This window comes from Puma concolor, chromosome D4 (genome assembly GCF_028749965.1).
Source record: "Puma concolor isolate L17-30 chromosome D4, mPumCon1.1.hap2, whole genome shotgun sequence".
Lineage (NCBI taxonomy): Eukaryota > Metazoa > Chordata > Mammalia > Carnivora > Felidae > Puma > Puma concolor.
The window spans coordinates 93,095,511-93,108,873 of record NC_141679.1 but is presented as its reverse complement, the minus strand read 5'-3'; the positions used below and the strand labels follow the sequence as shown (position 1 = coordinate 93,108,873).

Genomic DNA, 13,363 nt, shown 5'->3' with positions numbered 1-13,363 from the left:
GCCGCACGCGGCGAGGCCGGGAGGCGTGGGAAGGCCACCAGCTGCCAGCGTGGCAGGCCACCTTGTTTGCTGCCCATGCGATCTGTCCCCAGAGGCCCCCCCGCCGCACAGAACGCGGCTAACCCCAACCCCCTTGGTCAGGGCTCACCTGCTCTGTCGGCGGGCACCCCCACCACGTGCCCAGCACCGCTCCAGAGCCTGACCGCCAGACCCCCAAGGACTTCCTGCCGCGTGGCCTCGGAAGCAGACCCTAGCCGTCCCTCCACACGACCAGACGCGGCCACCGGGCCCCGTCCACGCGCCCTCCCTGCGCGTCAGGTCCACACTCTCTGGGCGGTGTGCCGGGCCCTGGGGACAGCCATCCATCAGGACACACACACGCTCCTGGTTTCTCCCGTCCACAACCTGGCCACCCGATAACTATCTGTGCCCATGTCGATATTCACGGGACCAGAAAGAAGAAAGGAGACAAGCGGGGCAAGAACCCCATGGCTGCAGTACCCCAAAACTCCACTAGGTGTCAGAAAGAAATTGTGGCTCAGCCTTCACCTCAAGGGCAGCGACCTGGGGACACATCCCTTTGCTCTGGGGACCTCAGGATGCATCCCTTTGACGGAGGAGGGGGGAGAGCAGGGGGGAGGGACATGTCCCTTGGACCGGGGGCGGGGGAGGGGGGACTCCTGGACGGGTCCCTGTGACTGGGGAGGATCCTGGGACATGTTCCTTTGACCGAGGGAGACCCCGGAACGAGTCCCTTTGACCCAGGGCAAGCCCTCCTATTCAGTAGCTTGATTTCCAACAAGGAAGACAGAGTGCAGGGAAATCAAGGCCTAAGAAGCTCACATACTAAGGAAGGACGGATGTAGGTCCCAATCCCAAGTGACGTGGACAACACGTGGACAGCCTGACATCGCAGGCCACAGGGCCCTCTGTGAGCTGGTCACAGCAGCCTCAGCGGGACTCAGGCCTGGCAGACTCTTGCCCTTGCAGGTGCCATCTGCCCCAGGCTCGGGGCTGGGCAGCACTCGAGCTCCCTAAATTTCCGAAGACGGACGCAATGAGGGGGTGGCGGGAGGGGTGAGGGGGCCAGGGGCAGTTTGGAGAAGAAAGCCGATATACCCGTGCACATGTGAGGACAAGGCCAGCCACGGAACGGAAAGGCACACGGACAAGCCCACAGAGCGTGTGGTCCCAAGGAGCGGAGTCACCCCTTACCCTTTCTCCAGGATCACCCACTTGGCCAGTGGGTCCCATCGTTCCCGGAGGTCCTGGGAGACCCTGGAATTAAAATCAGGACAGAATTCAGATACAGTAGCAGGGCAACACCCCATTCCCGCCTTGCTTCAGGGGAGGGTGGGGGTGGGCCAGGGCAGCGCTGGGCCCCGGGGGGTCTGCAGAGATGGGTGCCCCCTCTTTCCCATCCAGGACCTTCAAGGGGCGTCACTGACCCCGCACCCCCAAGCACCTCCCACAGGCCCGGGAAATTAAACACAACACTCACCGCGGGGCCTTCGGGGCCCGGCGGCCCCTCCATAAGCATGCCCTGGAAAAGACAGGAGACAGCGTCTGAGACCCCAGGACCCCGTCTCTCCTGAGATCGCAGCACGGGTCCGGACGCCCGGCAGGGTGACCCTGTGAGGGTCACAGACCTGGGCCTTGGAGTGCATGCCCACCAGGGGCCCAGAGCAAGGAGGGGCCGTGGCCAAGACCGTGGGACCCGCGGCCTCCTTCTTCCCAAGCCCCTCACCCTGCCACTAGGCCCCCTGCCTGACGGCCTTTATGGCCAAGTGGGGACAAGGCCTCCTGCCCCCCGCTCCCATCAGCCTGGGCCCCAGAGAGGCCCGATGCGTAGCAGAAGGGGTCAGAAGACTGAGCTCCCTGGCCCAGGTCATGCCCCCCACTCCTGGGCATCCGCTTCCAGCCCCTTCCCAGGGCAGGACCTTCCTCCCGCAGGATGAGGGAGAGCTGTCAATGCCCGGGCCGGGCAGCCCCAACTCCCTCTGTGTCTCTTCCCACTCCAGGGGGCTCCGAGGCAGTGCACAGCCTTGTAGGAGGGAAGGGGTCTCCTGCCCCCTGCGGGGCCTCACTCGCTGAGAACACAGCAGGCATAGTATCTGGGGGTCCCGGGACCAGCAGGCTTCAGCCACACTCGGGGCCGGCGACACAGCCACACCCCCCCCCCCCCCCCCCCGGTGATTCTTGAGACTGCCGGGACAAGGGTCAGGGAGCCGGATGTCCCTGGCCCCCCGGGGCAGACCTTGTGCCCCTGCTCCCCCAGACCAAAGAGAGCATGGACTGCTTCCCCACCCCCGGGGGTGGCGTGTGCCTCTGTGCCCGGACTCTGCTTCCACGGTGACCAGCGGCCTTGAGAGACCTGGGGGGTGGGGGTCTCCCAGGGGGAGGACGGGGCACGCCCCGCCAAGGCTCGCAGACCCGTGCAGGCGAGGTCCTCCGACCCCCCAGCCTCCCCGCCGGGGCTCCCCGGTCACTGCCAACACGTGTTTACACAGATGTGCGCTCAGAGGACTATTTGTGCTTGAGATACACACAGGCAGTTCATCCAAATAGCTTTCGAATTTCCTCCTCTGACAAAGGCAGCTGAGAAGGCTCAGAAACCAGGCTGGGGTCAAGCGAGAGACCTCTGGCCGCGGCGGGGCCCGGGGCCCACAGCCGTCTTCCCAGACACGCCGGCCATTGTTCTCGGGGAGCTGGGGTGCTGCTGGCCACAGATCTCACGGGAGCCTGGGCGGGGAAGGATGCCGGAGGCCGGGGCGAAGGGGCCCAGCACAGGGAGCCCAGACTGCCCACCAGGGACCGAGGAAGGCTTCATGGACGGGGGAGAGCAGTGGCCTTCCCGCGGGGCCCTAGCCGGGTCCGCGCCCCACCAGGGTGCAGGCGCCAGTCTCAGAATTCGGCGGGGAGAGTCCCCGCGAGTGACGGGCTCAGCGTCTGCCCAGCTCAGGACAACTCTGAGTGCGGGGGCGTCCCCCCCTTACACAGCACAGAACAGAGCCTCCGAGGGATGTCCACCGGGCAACACAGGACACGGAGTCTGGGGACTGGTCCCTGGAGGCCCAGGACAGCCAGGAGCAGATAAACCTGAGTCCCCTGAGCTGACAGGATTTCTGCCTTTCAAGGGGCCCCTGACCCCGCCGGAACGTGTGGATCCGAGGGGAAATGGCGGCCGTGTCCCTGGCTTGGAGGGAGCCAGGGAGCTGGTACCAAGAGCCCCTGTGACATGAGTCCACCTCCCCAGAGGCAGGGCGCTGGGGCAGGGCGGGGAGAGCGGAAACAGGGGCCACCCCGCCCTCTGCGGTCAGCGGTCAGCTGTGAGACCCACGTCGGCCGGCTCCCAGGATTCGGCCATCTGTTTACAGAGCTAAGACTTTGAGAGCATCTCTGGGTTGAGAAACTGCGACTGTTTACACAGTGTCCCTGGGGGACCGGCGAGGGCCCTGTGGACACGTGGAACAGACTGGGGACTGGGAAGGACACAGCGCTGGGGCCAGAGGAGGGAGCCCTTCCCTAACTGTGCCCAGATGCCTCGGTTTCCCTCACTTTGTGTAGACACGCTGTCTGTGTGGGACCATCTCTCCTCTGTCAGCCCCTCCTCCGCACCCCCCGCCCCCCAGCAGCGCACCTCCAGGCGACCCATCTGGCAGCTGCGAGCAGACAGGAAGCTCACCCAGAAGGTACCAGCCTGGCCTCTCCCCAGGCCTCCCCGGAGGCCAGGCACCTACCTGCCCTGGGGCCCCACGTTCTTCCCAGGCAGGACAGCCTGCCTGCCTCCGAGGCCATGCGGACCCCACAAAAGGCACCCCAAGTCAAGAGCGGATGCGCTCGGGGACCAGACTGTCTGGGCACATGTGCAGTCAGTGAGATCAGCTCAGCGACGCTGCTGGCTCACCTCTGGCCGGGGCGGCCCATAGTGACCGCGGCAAACCCGCTGTCCTCTCGGGGAGCCCCCACCCAGGCCACCCATGGCACTGCGTTCCCCCCCAGCCCACCTTTCCCCTGGGCCTGGTGTCGGGATCTTTCGTGTTGCTGAGCAGGAGGCCGCCTGGCACTGGCACCCCCTCAGCACCTCCGCACCTTCCCCTGCACCGCCACCCCCCACCCCCAGATAAGCCCTCCTTGGACCCGCAGGGGGTAGCGGAAGAGGGTGTTCTCAGCCTGAGAAAAGCATGTGCGTCCGGTGGCCAGGACCCAGTGGGACGGACAGGCCCCATCCCCGGGGCAGGCCCGGAGGGAAGACACACAGCCCCGGGGGACGGCCTTTGCCATCATCCAGCTGCTTCCGCAGGCCGGGCAGGGCGCCAAGCCGGAGGGCTCTGCCCAAATCGCCCGCTGGGGGCTCCACCCCAGAGACGGGCCACGTCCCGCCTGCCCTAGCCATGGGGCTTCGGGTCCCTCTGGGGGAGACCAGTGGTTGAGGTTCTAAAAGCACCAGAGGAGAGAGGCCACAAAACTCCCCGTCCCAGGAATCCGAGGTCGTGAGGCCCTGGGAGCCCCGATGTCCCGTCCCAGGCCCAGCCACCGGGAACCACGTTCCGGTGGCAGGAGCCTTAGCCCAGCTCCCCCTTGTGACCAGCCTCGGCGCAGGACGTCGGCCTTCCCCTCCGGCACACGGACGACGTGGCAGGGTGGACCTCGGCCAGCCCCTCCCCGTTGTCGTGTCCACGGCCACTGCCCGGCCCACACCGCCGTGGCCACCACACGCGGCCGCAGGGCCCACCCCAGCAGGCTGACCACGTGGCGGCCCGTCCGCCCAGGGGTCAGGGCCTGAGCTCGGCAGCTCTCAGATCACCGGGGGGCCCCTGGTGCCCCCGGCAGAGGACCCGGCAGCAGGGAGCGGCCGCTGCGCCCCCGGGACCCCCCCCCCCGAGCCCCTCATTCCATCACAGCCCTGTACTTGCCCGTGACCCCAGCCTGGTAGAGCAAAGTTCATCAAAGTCCCTGCACGCGGCTTCACCAGTTCCCGCAAGCCGACCCCAGGTGGTGGCAGTGCCGGCCTTGGAGCGGCAGAGTCCGCGGCTGAACCCCTGCACTGCCCGGCCCGGCCCGAGGGGCCCCGCCAATCCCCTGACCCCTCCAGCGGCTTCCCTCCTCCCCACGGGTTCTGAGTCCCTTTCCTCAAGGTGCTGGAGGCCGGCATGGAGTGAGGCGCTCAGACCGCACGTGCTCAGCGCAGAGGTCTCGCCAGCTGGAATCCCAGGCTCCTCGGTCAAGGTCTAGAACATTCCCCCGCCTGAGGCCCTTTCCTCCAGCCTCTGCCCCAAGTACATGAGGCGTCCACGAGGGGCCCCGTCCGTGGGTCGGGCCGTGTCCTGCATGATCCACACGACCCACCACCCCCACCGACTTCAGAGAGGGGGCAAGAAAGCGTCCTTACTGGTTCGATGATGGCAGGCTCTCCCTTCTGGCCCTTCTCTCCTCGGGGTCCTTCGATCTGGGTTCACAGAACACAGGGGGGCAGAGAATGAGGCAGAGAAGGGAAAGGAAGGCCTGACCTCATGGGATCCCAATGGCTCACGGCCGGCCGGCCCCAGCCCCAAAGCTGCGGGCGGGAAGGAGCCCCTCAGCCCCGCAGCCCTCACCCCTTCGTAGATGGTGTCCTGGTTGGCGGGCATGCCCGGCCCTATCTCCGACGGGGACACCGTGGGGTCGTAGTAGGGGTCGTAGTAGGTCTCGTCCAGGTTCCTGATGGTTTCTTCCGTAAACTCGCCTTCCAAGTCATCTTCCGGAGGCGGAGCAGGCTGGGAGGGAGGGGAAGCGGGGGTCACCGGAGGACGGCAGGGACGGGGGCCTCCCAGGAGCCCGGTCGAACGTGCTGGGGCAGGCAAGTCACACATCCTCCCCTCCCACCACAGGGAAACGTCACCCCAAGCCCCACAGCACCCCATGGCAAGCTAAGGCCGCACCGGGATCGGCACGCCGTGGGGAGGCGGGTGGTGTCGGGGGCTCCGCCCCAGGGCCTTGCGGTCTGGGGGTAACATGCCTCCCACCCCATCCCACGGACGGGGGGGTTTGGACCCCTCAGAACCCAGACAGGGACGCTGCAAACACGCACATCCCCATCCGTCCCCACGGGAACCCCAAGATACCAGGCAGACGGGGCTCACTCCGCCCATCTGCAGATAAAAAATAGACGACGGTGTCACAGGCTCAGCAAGTCAGGGGCCCCTAACCCGGGGGCCGGGGAGCAGGGAGCCAGTCCGGGACCCCCGAGGTCAGAAGCGGAGGGAAGAGGGAGCCCCGGGCCCTCATCCAGCCCCCCCGCCCCCCGCACCAGGCCCGCTTGCAAGGGAAGCAATTACATTGGAGGCGTTGGCCGTGCTGGTCGTGCTGGTGGGAACCTCGGCCCCTGCGCCGTGATCGGGGGGCAGGTCGGGATTCTCGAAGCCCTCGTAGTTCAGGTCCTCGTACGGGGCGGGCGTGTAGTAGTCCTCGCTGGGCATGTAGTCGTAGACCCCGAGGCCGGGGTCGTCCTCCTTCCCGGCCCCCTCGCTGGTGTCGGGCACTGAGGGGGCTGCTGTGGGGGCTGCGGTCTGCTCCTGAGAGCGGGGAACGGAGCGGGAGTCAGGGAGGCGGGGGCCCAGGGGAGCGCCGTCCGTGGCCTAAAACCCCTGGTGCTGCACTTGAGAAGGGTGAACTGTATCTCCAGGTTTAAACGGGGTTTTTTTTAAGTGTATTTATTTTGAGAGAGAGAGAGAGAGACGGACAGCAGGGGAGGGGCAGAGAGAGAGAGAGAGAGGGAGAGAGAGGATCCCAAGCAGGCTCCATGCTGCCAGCACGGAGCCCAACGCGGGGCTTGAGCCCACGAAGCCCCGAGATCGTAACCTGAACCGAGACCAAGAGTCAGATGCCCACCCCACTGGCCATCCAGGTGCCCCTGTATCTCCGGCTTTAAAAGGAAGACGCCACACTCAAAGCAACGTGCCCCTTCACACCTCTGTCTGCTGTCCACACGCCGTGGTGGAAAGCCCTCTGCCCAGCCTCCCCGGCAGCACGATGCACAGAAGGTCACTCAGTCACCCGGTCACTGGTCCCCCGCCGAGCGTCCACCCGCCACCTCCCGGCGGCCACGGTGCCCTCCCGCCCCCCCAGGGCCCCATGGCCTGCAGCGCCCAGACCTCGGCAATCTCTGTGGTCTCTCTAGCAGCTTCCACGGGCCTGGTGGTGGGGGCGGGCTCCTTGCCCGGGTCCTCTGTGTCCTCGTAGTAGGGGTACTCGTAGTAGTACGCGCCGCCTTCCCCCTCTCCTTCTGGGTACTGAGAGCAAATTGGGGCCGTGTGAGGAAGGCGGCACCCCACGAGGAGCCACGCTGCTCTCCTCGCCATCCAGGTCCAGCCAGGCGCGGTGGGCACCGGACAGTCGTGCCCCACTCCGGGTGCGAACCCGCCTGCGGCCCCGAACCAGCTTCTGCACCCTCCAGCTCCTTGGACAGCAGAGTCAGCCCCGCGAGAAGCACAAGGGAGGACACGGGGGCCCCAGGTCCCCTTCAAAGAAAGTCGAGTCCTAAAAGGCACAGACGTGCTGACACTTTAGGACCAAGGGCCCGGACAGCCGGCCAGACCGTGGCATCTCGTGACAACACTGCTGTCACTCAGGATCCCTCACCCTCTGCTGAGGCCCCAAACCATAGCAACAGGGAAGGTGTCACCCTCAAAACTGGGGCAGGAGTCCGGCCAGAAGGCCTCAAATGCCTGCCTGGGCAATGGGACCTCGGCCTCACGAGGGACACCCTTCCTCTTCTGACTGGTCGCCACAGAAGGAGGGCAGAGGACTAATGAGAGCAGGTTGAACATGACAGAAGACGTGAGTCACCCGTGACCAGGAGGTGGGAGGATCTCCACTCATAAAAGGTGGGGAGAACGCCAAGCGGGCTTAAGCAAGGTGCTGCCGACGCGGGGCGGGTGGGTGAACAGAATTCCACAGACCGCGAGCCTCTGACTCTCGCCCAGTGGGTTTATTTTGAATACTGGTCCCCCGGCTTTCGTGTCCCTCCAGCCCTGCCGGCCTGCCTGCCCGGCCCCCCGCCAAAGGGCCTGCCTACAGCCCTGCCATGAACCAACGGGGCCAACTCACATATTCATCCGGGTTGGGATCCTGTGACTGGGGGGTGTCGGGGACCGCGGTGTCACAGTCTGGGCTGTAGTGCTCACAGTGATCGTAAGCCGCCCGATGGTCCGAGACAAAGAGCAGCTGCTGGATGTCACCCTGGAAAAGGACAAAAGCCCTTGAATAAGTGGAGCACCGGGAACTCACATGGGGATACGGGAGGCCAGCCTGATGCCCTGAGGTGGTGAGCAGCCCAGACAAATCTTGGGAGGAGCTTGTCCTCAGGACCAGCCTTCCTTTCAGGGAGGTGCCGCCTCGAATCACCACCCAAGCTAGGATGGCCAGCCCATCCAACCATGGATCTAATCCATCCACCCACCCACCCATCCACCCATCTATCCATCCATCCATCCATCTACCCATCCACCCACTCATTCTTCCATCCATCCATCCATCCATCCATCCATCCATCCATCCATCCACCCACCCATCCACCCCCCCATCCATCCATCAATCCACCCACCCACCCATCCATCCATCTACCCATCCATCCATCCATCCACCCATCTTCCCTCTACCCATCTACCCACTCATCCATCCATCCATCCACCCACCCACCTATCCATCCACCCATCTATCCATCCATCCATCCATCTACCCATCCACCCACTCATCCATCCATCCACCCACACCCACCCACCCATCCATCCATCCATCCACCCATCTATCCAGCCAGCCAGACAGCCAGCCACCCTTCCATCCACCCACCCACCCATCTATCTATCCATCCATCCATCCATCTACCCATCCACCCACTCATCCATCCATCCACCCACACCCACCCACCCATCCATCCAACCATCCACCCATCCACCCATCCACCCATCCACCCATCCACCCACCCATCTATCCATCTATCCATCCATCCATCCATCCATCCACCCACCCACCCACCCATCCATCTACTCATCTACCCATCCACCCACCCATCTATCCATCCACCCATCTTCCCTCTACACATCTACCCACTCATCCAACCATCCATCCATCCATCCATCCATCCACCCACCCACCCACCCACCCATCCATCCACCCACCCACCCACCCATCCATCCATCCATCTATCCATCCACCCATCTACCCACTCATCCAACCATCCACCCATCTGTCCATCCACCCATCTACACATCTATCCATCCACCCACTCATCCATCCACCCACCCACCCACCCATCTATCCATCCATCCATCTATCCATCCACCCATCTACCCACTCATCCAACCATCCACCCATCTGTCCATCCACCCATCTACACATCTATCCATCCACCCACTCATCCATCCACCCACCCACCCACCCATCTATCCATCCATCCATCTATCCATCCACCCATCCACCCACTCACCCACCCATCCACCCATCCACCCACCCACCCATCCATCCATCTACCCTTCCGCCCACCCATCCATCCATCTACCCATCCACCCACTCATTCCATCCATCCACCCACCCACCCATCCATCCATCTACCCACTCATCCTTGCACCCTTGTACCCACCCACCCATTCACCCATCTAACCCATGCGTCCAGCCACCCACCCACTTCCATTTATCAGACACCTGTTGGGCACCTGCCAGGTACCAGCCATGTTCTCAGAGCTTTTGTGAACTGTGGGTGATAAATGCAAGCTGTAACTTCCACTCTAAATAGTGAGGGCTTGAGGATACACTGCCTCCTTCCCTGTTACCCTTATGGTGGGGGAGTATTTTTAAAGAGGAAAATAACCTATGACCCAGAGATTCCAATCCTAGGAACTAAGGCAAGGCATGTAAACAATTCACCCATAAAGTATCACAATAGGTATTCAAATAGGTCCCCAGACACCCATGCTCACAGCAGCATTATTCACAATGTCCAAGAGGTGGGAACCACCCAAAGGTCCATCAGCGCATGAATGGATAAACAAATTGTGGCCTGTCCATACACTGGGATATTATTCAGCTATGGAAGGGAATGAAGAACAGACCCATGCTACCACCTGGATAAGCCCACACTGCCAACCACCGTTTGGCATTCTGGCTCACTGCCATGGCAGCCAAGAGTCCCACCATGTGAGCTAGGAAAAGCATGCAGTTCTATTTTATGCTGATCTCATCAAGATGTATCAACAGCAGACAAACACAAGGGAACAAGAACCACAGGTCTCATGAATGTTATCAAACATTTGATGTCCTCCTGGCAGAAGATCCTTGGGTCCCAACCAGATGGATATAAACTGATGTCATGATGATTTTATCAATGGCTAACGTCCAGGTAATGTTTACTATAGGTCAGATACAAGGCAAAGAAACTGCATGCTCTCACTCCTTTTGTGCCCACAAGAACCCTATGAATGATGTTCTATTAATTCCCATCTGAAGCTGAGAAACCCAAAGCCCTGAGGTCACCTGTCTGGCATCCACAGTCACACAGCAGGTGAGGTGGGGCCAGCTCAATGCAGCCTGTGCAATATCAATCACTTATACGACCTGCCTGGGCTCAAAAGGAAGAAAAGGAGCATGGGCAAGCATGCCGAACGTTGGAACTACGTCATTAGAGACGGTGCCCAAGAAAGGATAATTAGGGGCTGTGCCAGGTGTTGAGCTCCCTGGCCCAGAGCCCATCCTGCCACATGCACATCTATCTATCGACACACTATCCCAATCCATCAATCATTCATCAACTGTATATCCATCCATCACCCACCCACCACCCACCATCCATCTGCCCTCCATCCATCATCTATCATCCATCCATCCATCATCCATTAATAGCAACTATTGAGAACCTACTAAGTGCCAGCCCCTCCCTGCATCACACACAGGGATGAAGCCGTGGCCCAGAACCACTGCCTGGCAGTGTCCACACTCTACCTAACACTTTGCACTTGCCTTACGCCCATGGGTAAGATCACATGCACACCCAGACCGCGTATTCATCTGGTCGTCATTGATGCCTCTTACGTCCCACTGTCCCTTTCTAAAGACCTGAGACTAGCCCTGTTCCTGTACCCGCCCCCCCCCCACACTCTCCCATGGTCCAACTAAAGGCATGTTCTGCTCCTGAAGACAGAGCCATGAGTGAAGCAACAGAACACGTACCCGTGAGCTTGACCCAAAGGAGGTGGTGCTCATTCGGCACATGTCAAAACAGTGGGCCCAAGCAAGGAAGCCACGCCCTCCTTGACCTTCAGTTGATAAAGGTGTGTGAACCCCTCCTCTGTGCTGGATCCTGGACTATGCTGGACAGTGGGAGGCTGGCAGGGTGTGCCGCTCAAAGTCACTAAACGTCCTCCCTGGCTCCCAGAAGGCTCTGTGGGAAAACTGGCCCAGATACGGGGCATGGGGGGAATGACTCAGTGGCAGAACTGGGTGACAGTCCTAGAGTCCGGAAGAGGCCCATCCTACCTGATGCCTGAGACATGGGTCCAAATATGTGATCCCCACCCCCCACCCCCCCGCTTCAGTCTGAAAAACCTAAGGACCAGCATGGAGCTCAGAACTCCCCCAAGCTGACCTGTCTCCGTGCAGAGGGCTCCCCTCCCCAAGTTCAGTTGTCCCCCCTTTCACAGAGCTGCCCACCTGCTCCTTCTCCCTCCCTCTCCCTCCTCTTCGTCCCTCTCTGCCTCTCCCTCTCCTTTTGGATGTCAGAGGCTCCTGGCCCACACTGTAAACTCTCCAACAGACGAGAACCACGTGACAGGAACAGTGAATCAAAACCACACACTTTTATTAAGCAACAGGACTTTGAGTTCGACTTTCATCCAATTCAAATAAAACATTTTCTTCCTTCAACTGGCAGCTTGACATCTGAATGTATGTTCTCCAAATGCAATCTCTGTAAGGAAGAGGGGGCTCGGGGGGCTCTGGGGGTGGCTGGGGCAGCTGGCATCGGTGCACCCCTTGCGTGCACAGTGGCACACGGGTATAACAGCTGTCTGGTAAAGGGCCTGCCCCCCCCAGGAAGCCCAAGTCCTCGGGCCATGGCCACATCCGGCACATCCGTGTCCCTGCACCCCAGGGCGCCCAGCCCAGAACCAGGCTTCACAGGCCCCGCACGGGGGTCCATGCAGCCCCCCGACACCAGGCAGGGAGCAAGGCTAAAGGCTAGGGCACGAATACCCACGCACAGACGCAGGGGCCAGGTGCTTCCTAGGGACTCACCCGGGGCTCTGGAATCCGAGCACACGGTTGGTGCCAACCTGGCCCTCGGCCAGCCCCGGTTCCCTACCTGCCTCGCCCACTCCCCACATTGTAGCAGAGGGCCCCGCCGTAGGGTCCCTGCAAGCACGAAGGCCCCTTCGTTCCCAGGGCCCGCCCTCCTCCGCAGACACCTACACTTGGTTAAAACCAGTTTGCCCACAACCCCCCGAGTGGGTTTCCACACCAAAAAAGGTGCCCCTCTGTGCTGTGGGTGCACGTCTCAAAGGGCAGGAATCCACCAATCCCCTGCCCCACTGTGAGAAGGGGACACTGAGGCACGGGTGTCAAGGTTCACACTCTGAGCCTCACAGGAGCTGGGTCAGGTCTGGGCCCGGGTCCTCATCCAGAGCTCCTTCCAACCCGCTGTGACCTCTTCCCTGCACACGTGACGGTTTGTTTCTCAGGTGGGGAGGGCGCCAATACCCGTGTGCCCTTTGCGGAGATCCTGGCCCCCAGTGAACTTACTCCTGCTGAGACCAGACACAACCTCAGAATCTTTCTCCACCCGGAGCTCCCAGCAGCCACCACCCAACGACTGGGCGCCGGCCTGCCCCTTGACTGGCCCTACTCCGGTCCATAGTGTCTTTCAGATGTAACGCAAACGATCACGACTTTGTGATGGTTGTGAGAGCATTTTCACGACACCTGCTGTGATGGGAAACCCTGAGATTCACTCCGTGTGCCCCCCTTTCCTGGCAAAGCCTTTCTCGGCAGCTGCTGGTGGGAGATGCTGGGGGGCCTGGATCAGAGGCCCCAGCTGCCCACAGCCTCAGCCCCTCGGGGGCCAGGCTGGGCCTTTTGGAAGCTGACCACCAGCTCTGTGAGGCTGGCCACAGGTCAGAGCTGCCGGTGGGTTCCCTGACCCTCCGGAAGCATGGAGGGCACCCCAGGATCTTTCCCATCCAGCTGCCCTCTCAGGTGGGGGAACCCTGACCAGGAACCCTCAACCAGCTTGGCCTTGACCTTGGAAGTCTGCCGCCCCCTTCCCCGGAGTCAGCCTAGCAACCCCCAAACTCAAAGATTCATGGCTCACTTGTAAGATCTGGAGTTGTGTGAGGGG

The 13,363-nt window shown here is 61.9% G+C and overlaps 1 protein-coding gene across 2 annotated transcripts in view; it reads right to left on the bottom strand.

The window, feature by feature from the left end:
• The window catches only part of COL5A1 (collagen type V alpha 1 chain), a 150,348-nt gene that overhangs the window by 80,993 nt on the left and 55,992 nt on the right, over positions 1-13,363 (bottom strand). For both annotated transcript variants that reach the window (XM_086684456.1, XM_086684457.1), the window contains exons 5-11: positions 8,089-8,220; positions 7,134-7,271; positions 6,318-6,554; positions 5,598-5,756; positions 5,393-5,449; positions 1,502-1,543; positions 1,216-1,278 (exon numbers count right to left, since the gene is read on the bottom strand). In XM_086684456.1, coding sequence (XP_086540582.1) covers positions 1,216-1,278; positions 1,502-1,543; positions 5,393-5,449; positions 5,598-5,756; positions 6,318-6,554; positions 7,134-7,271; positions 8,089-8,220 — 828 coding nt within the window. The remainder of the gene's footprint in view (positions 1-1,215; positions 1,279-1,501; positions 1,544-5,392; positions 5,450-5,597; positions 5,757-6,317; positions 6,555-7,133; positions 7,272-8,088; positions 8,221-13,363) is intronic.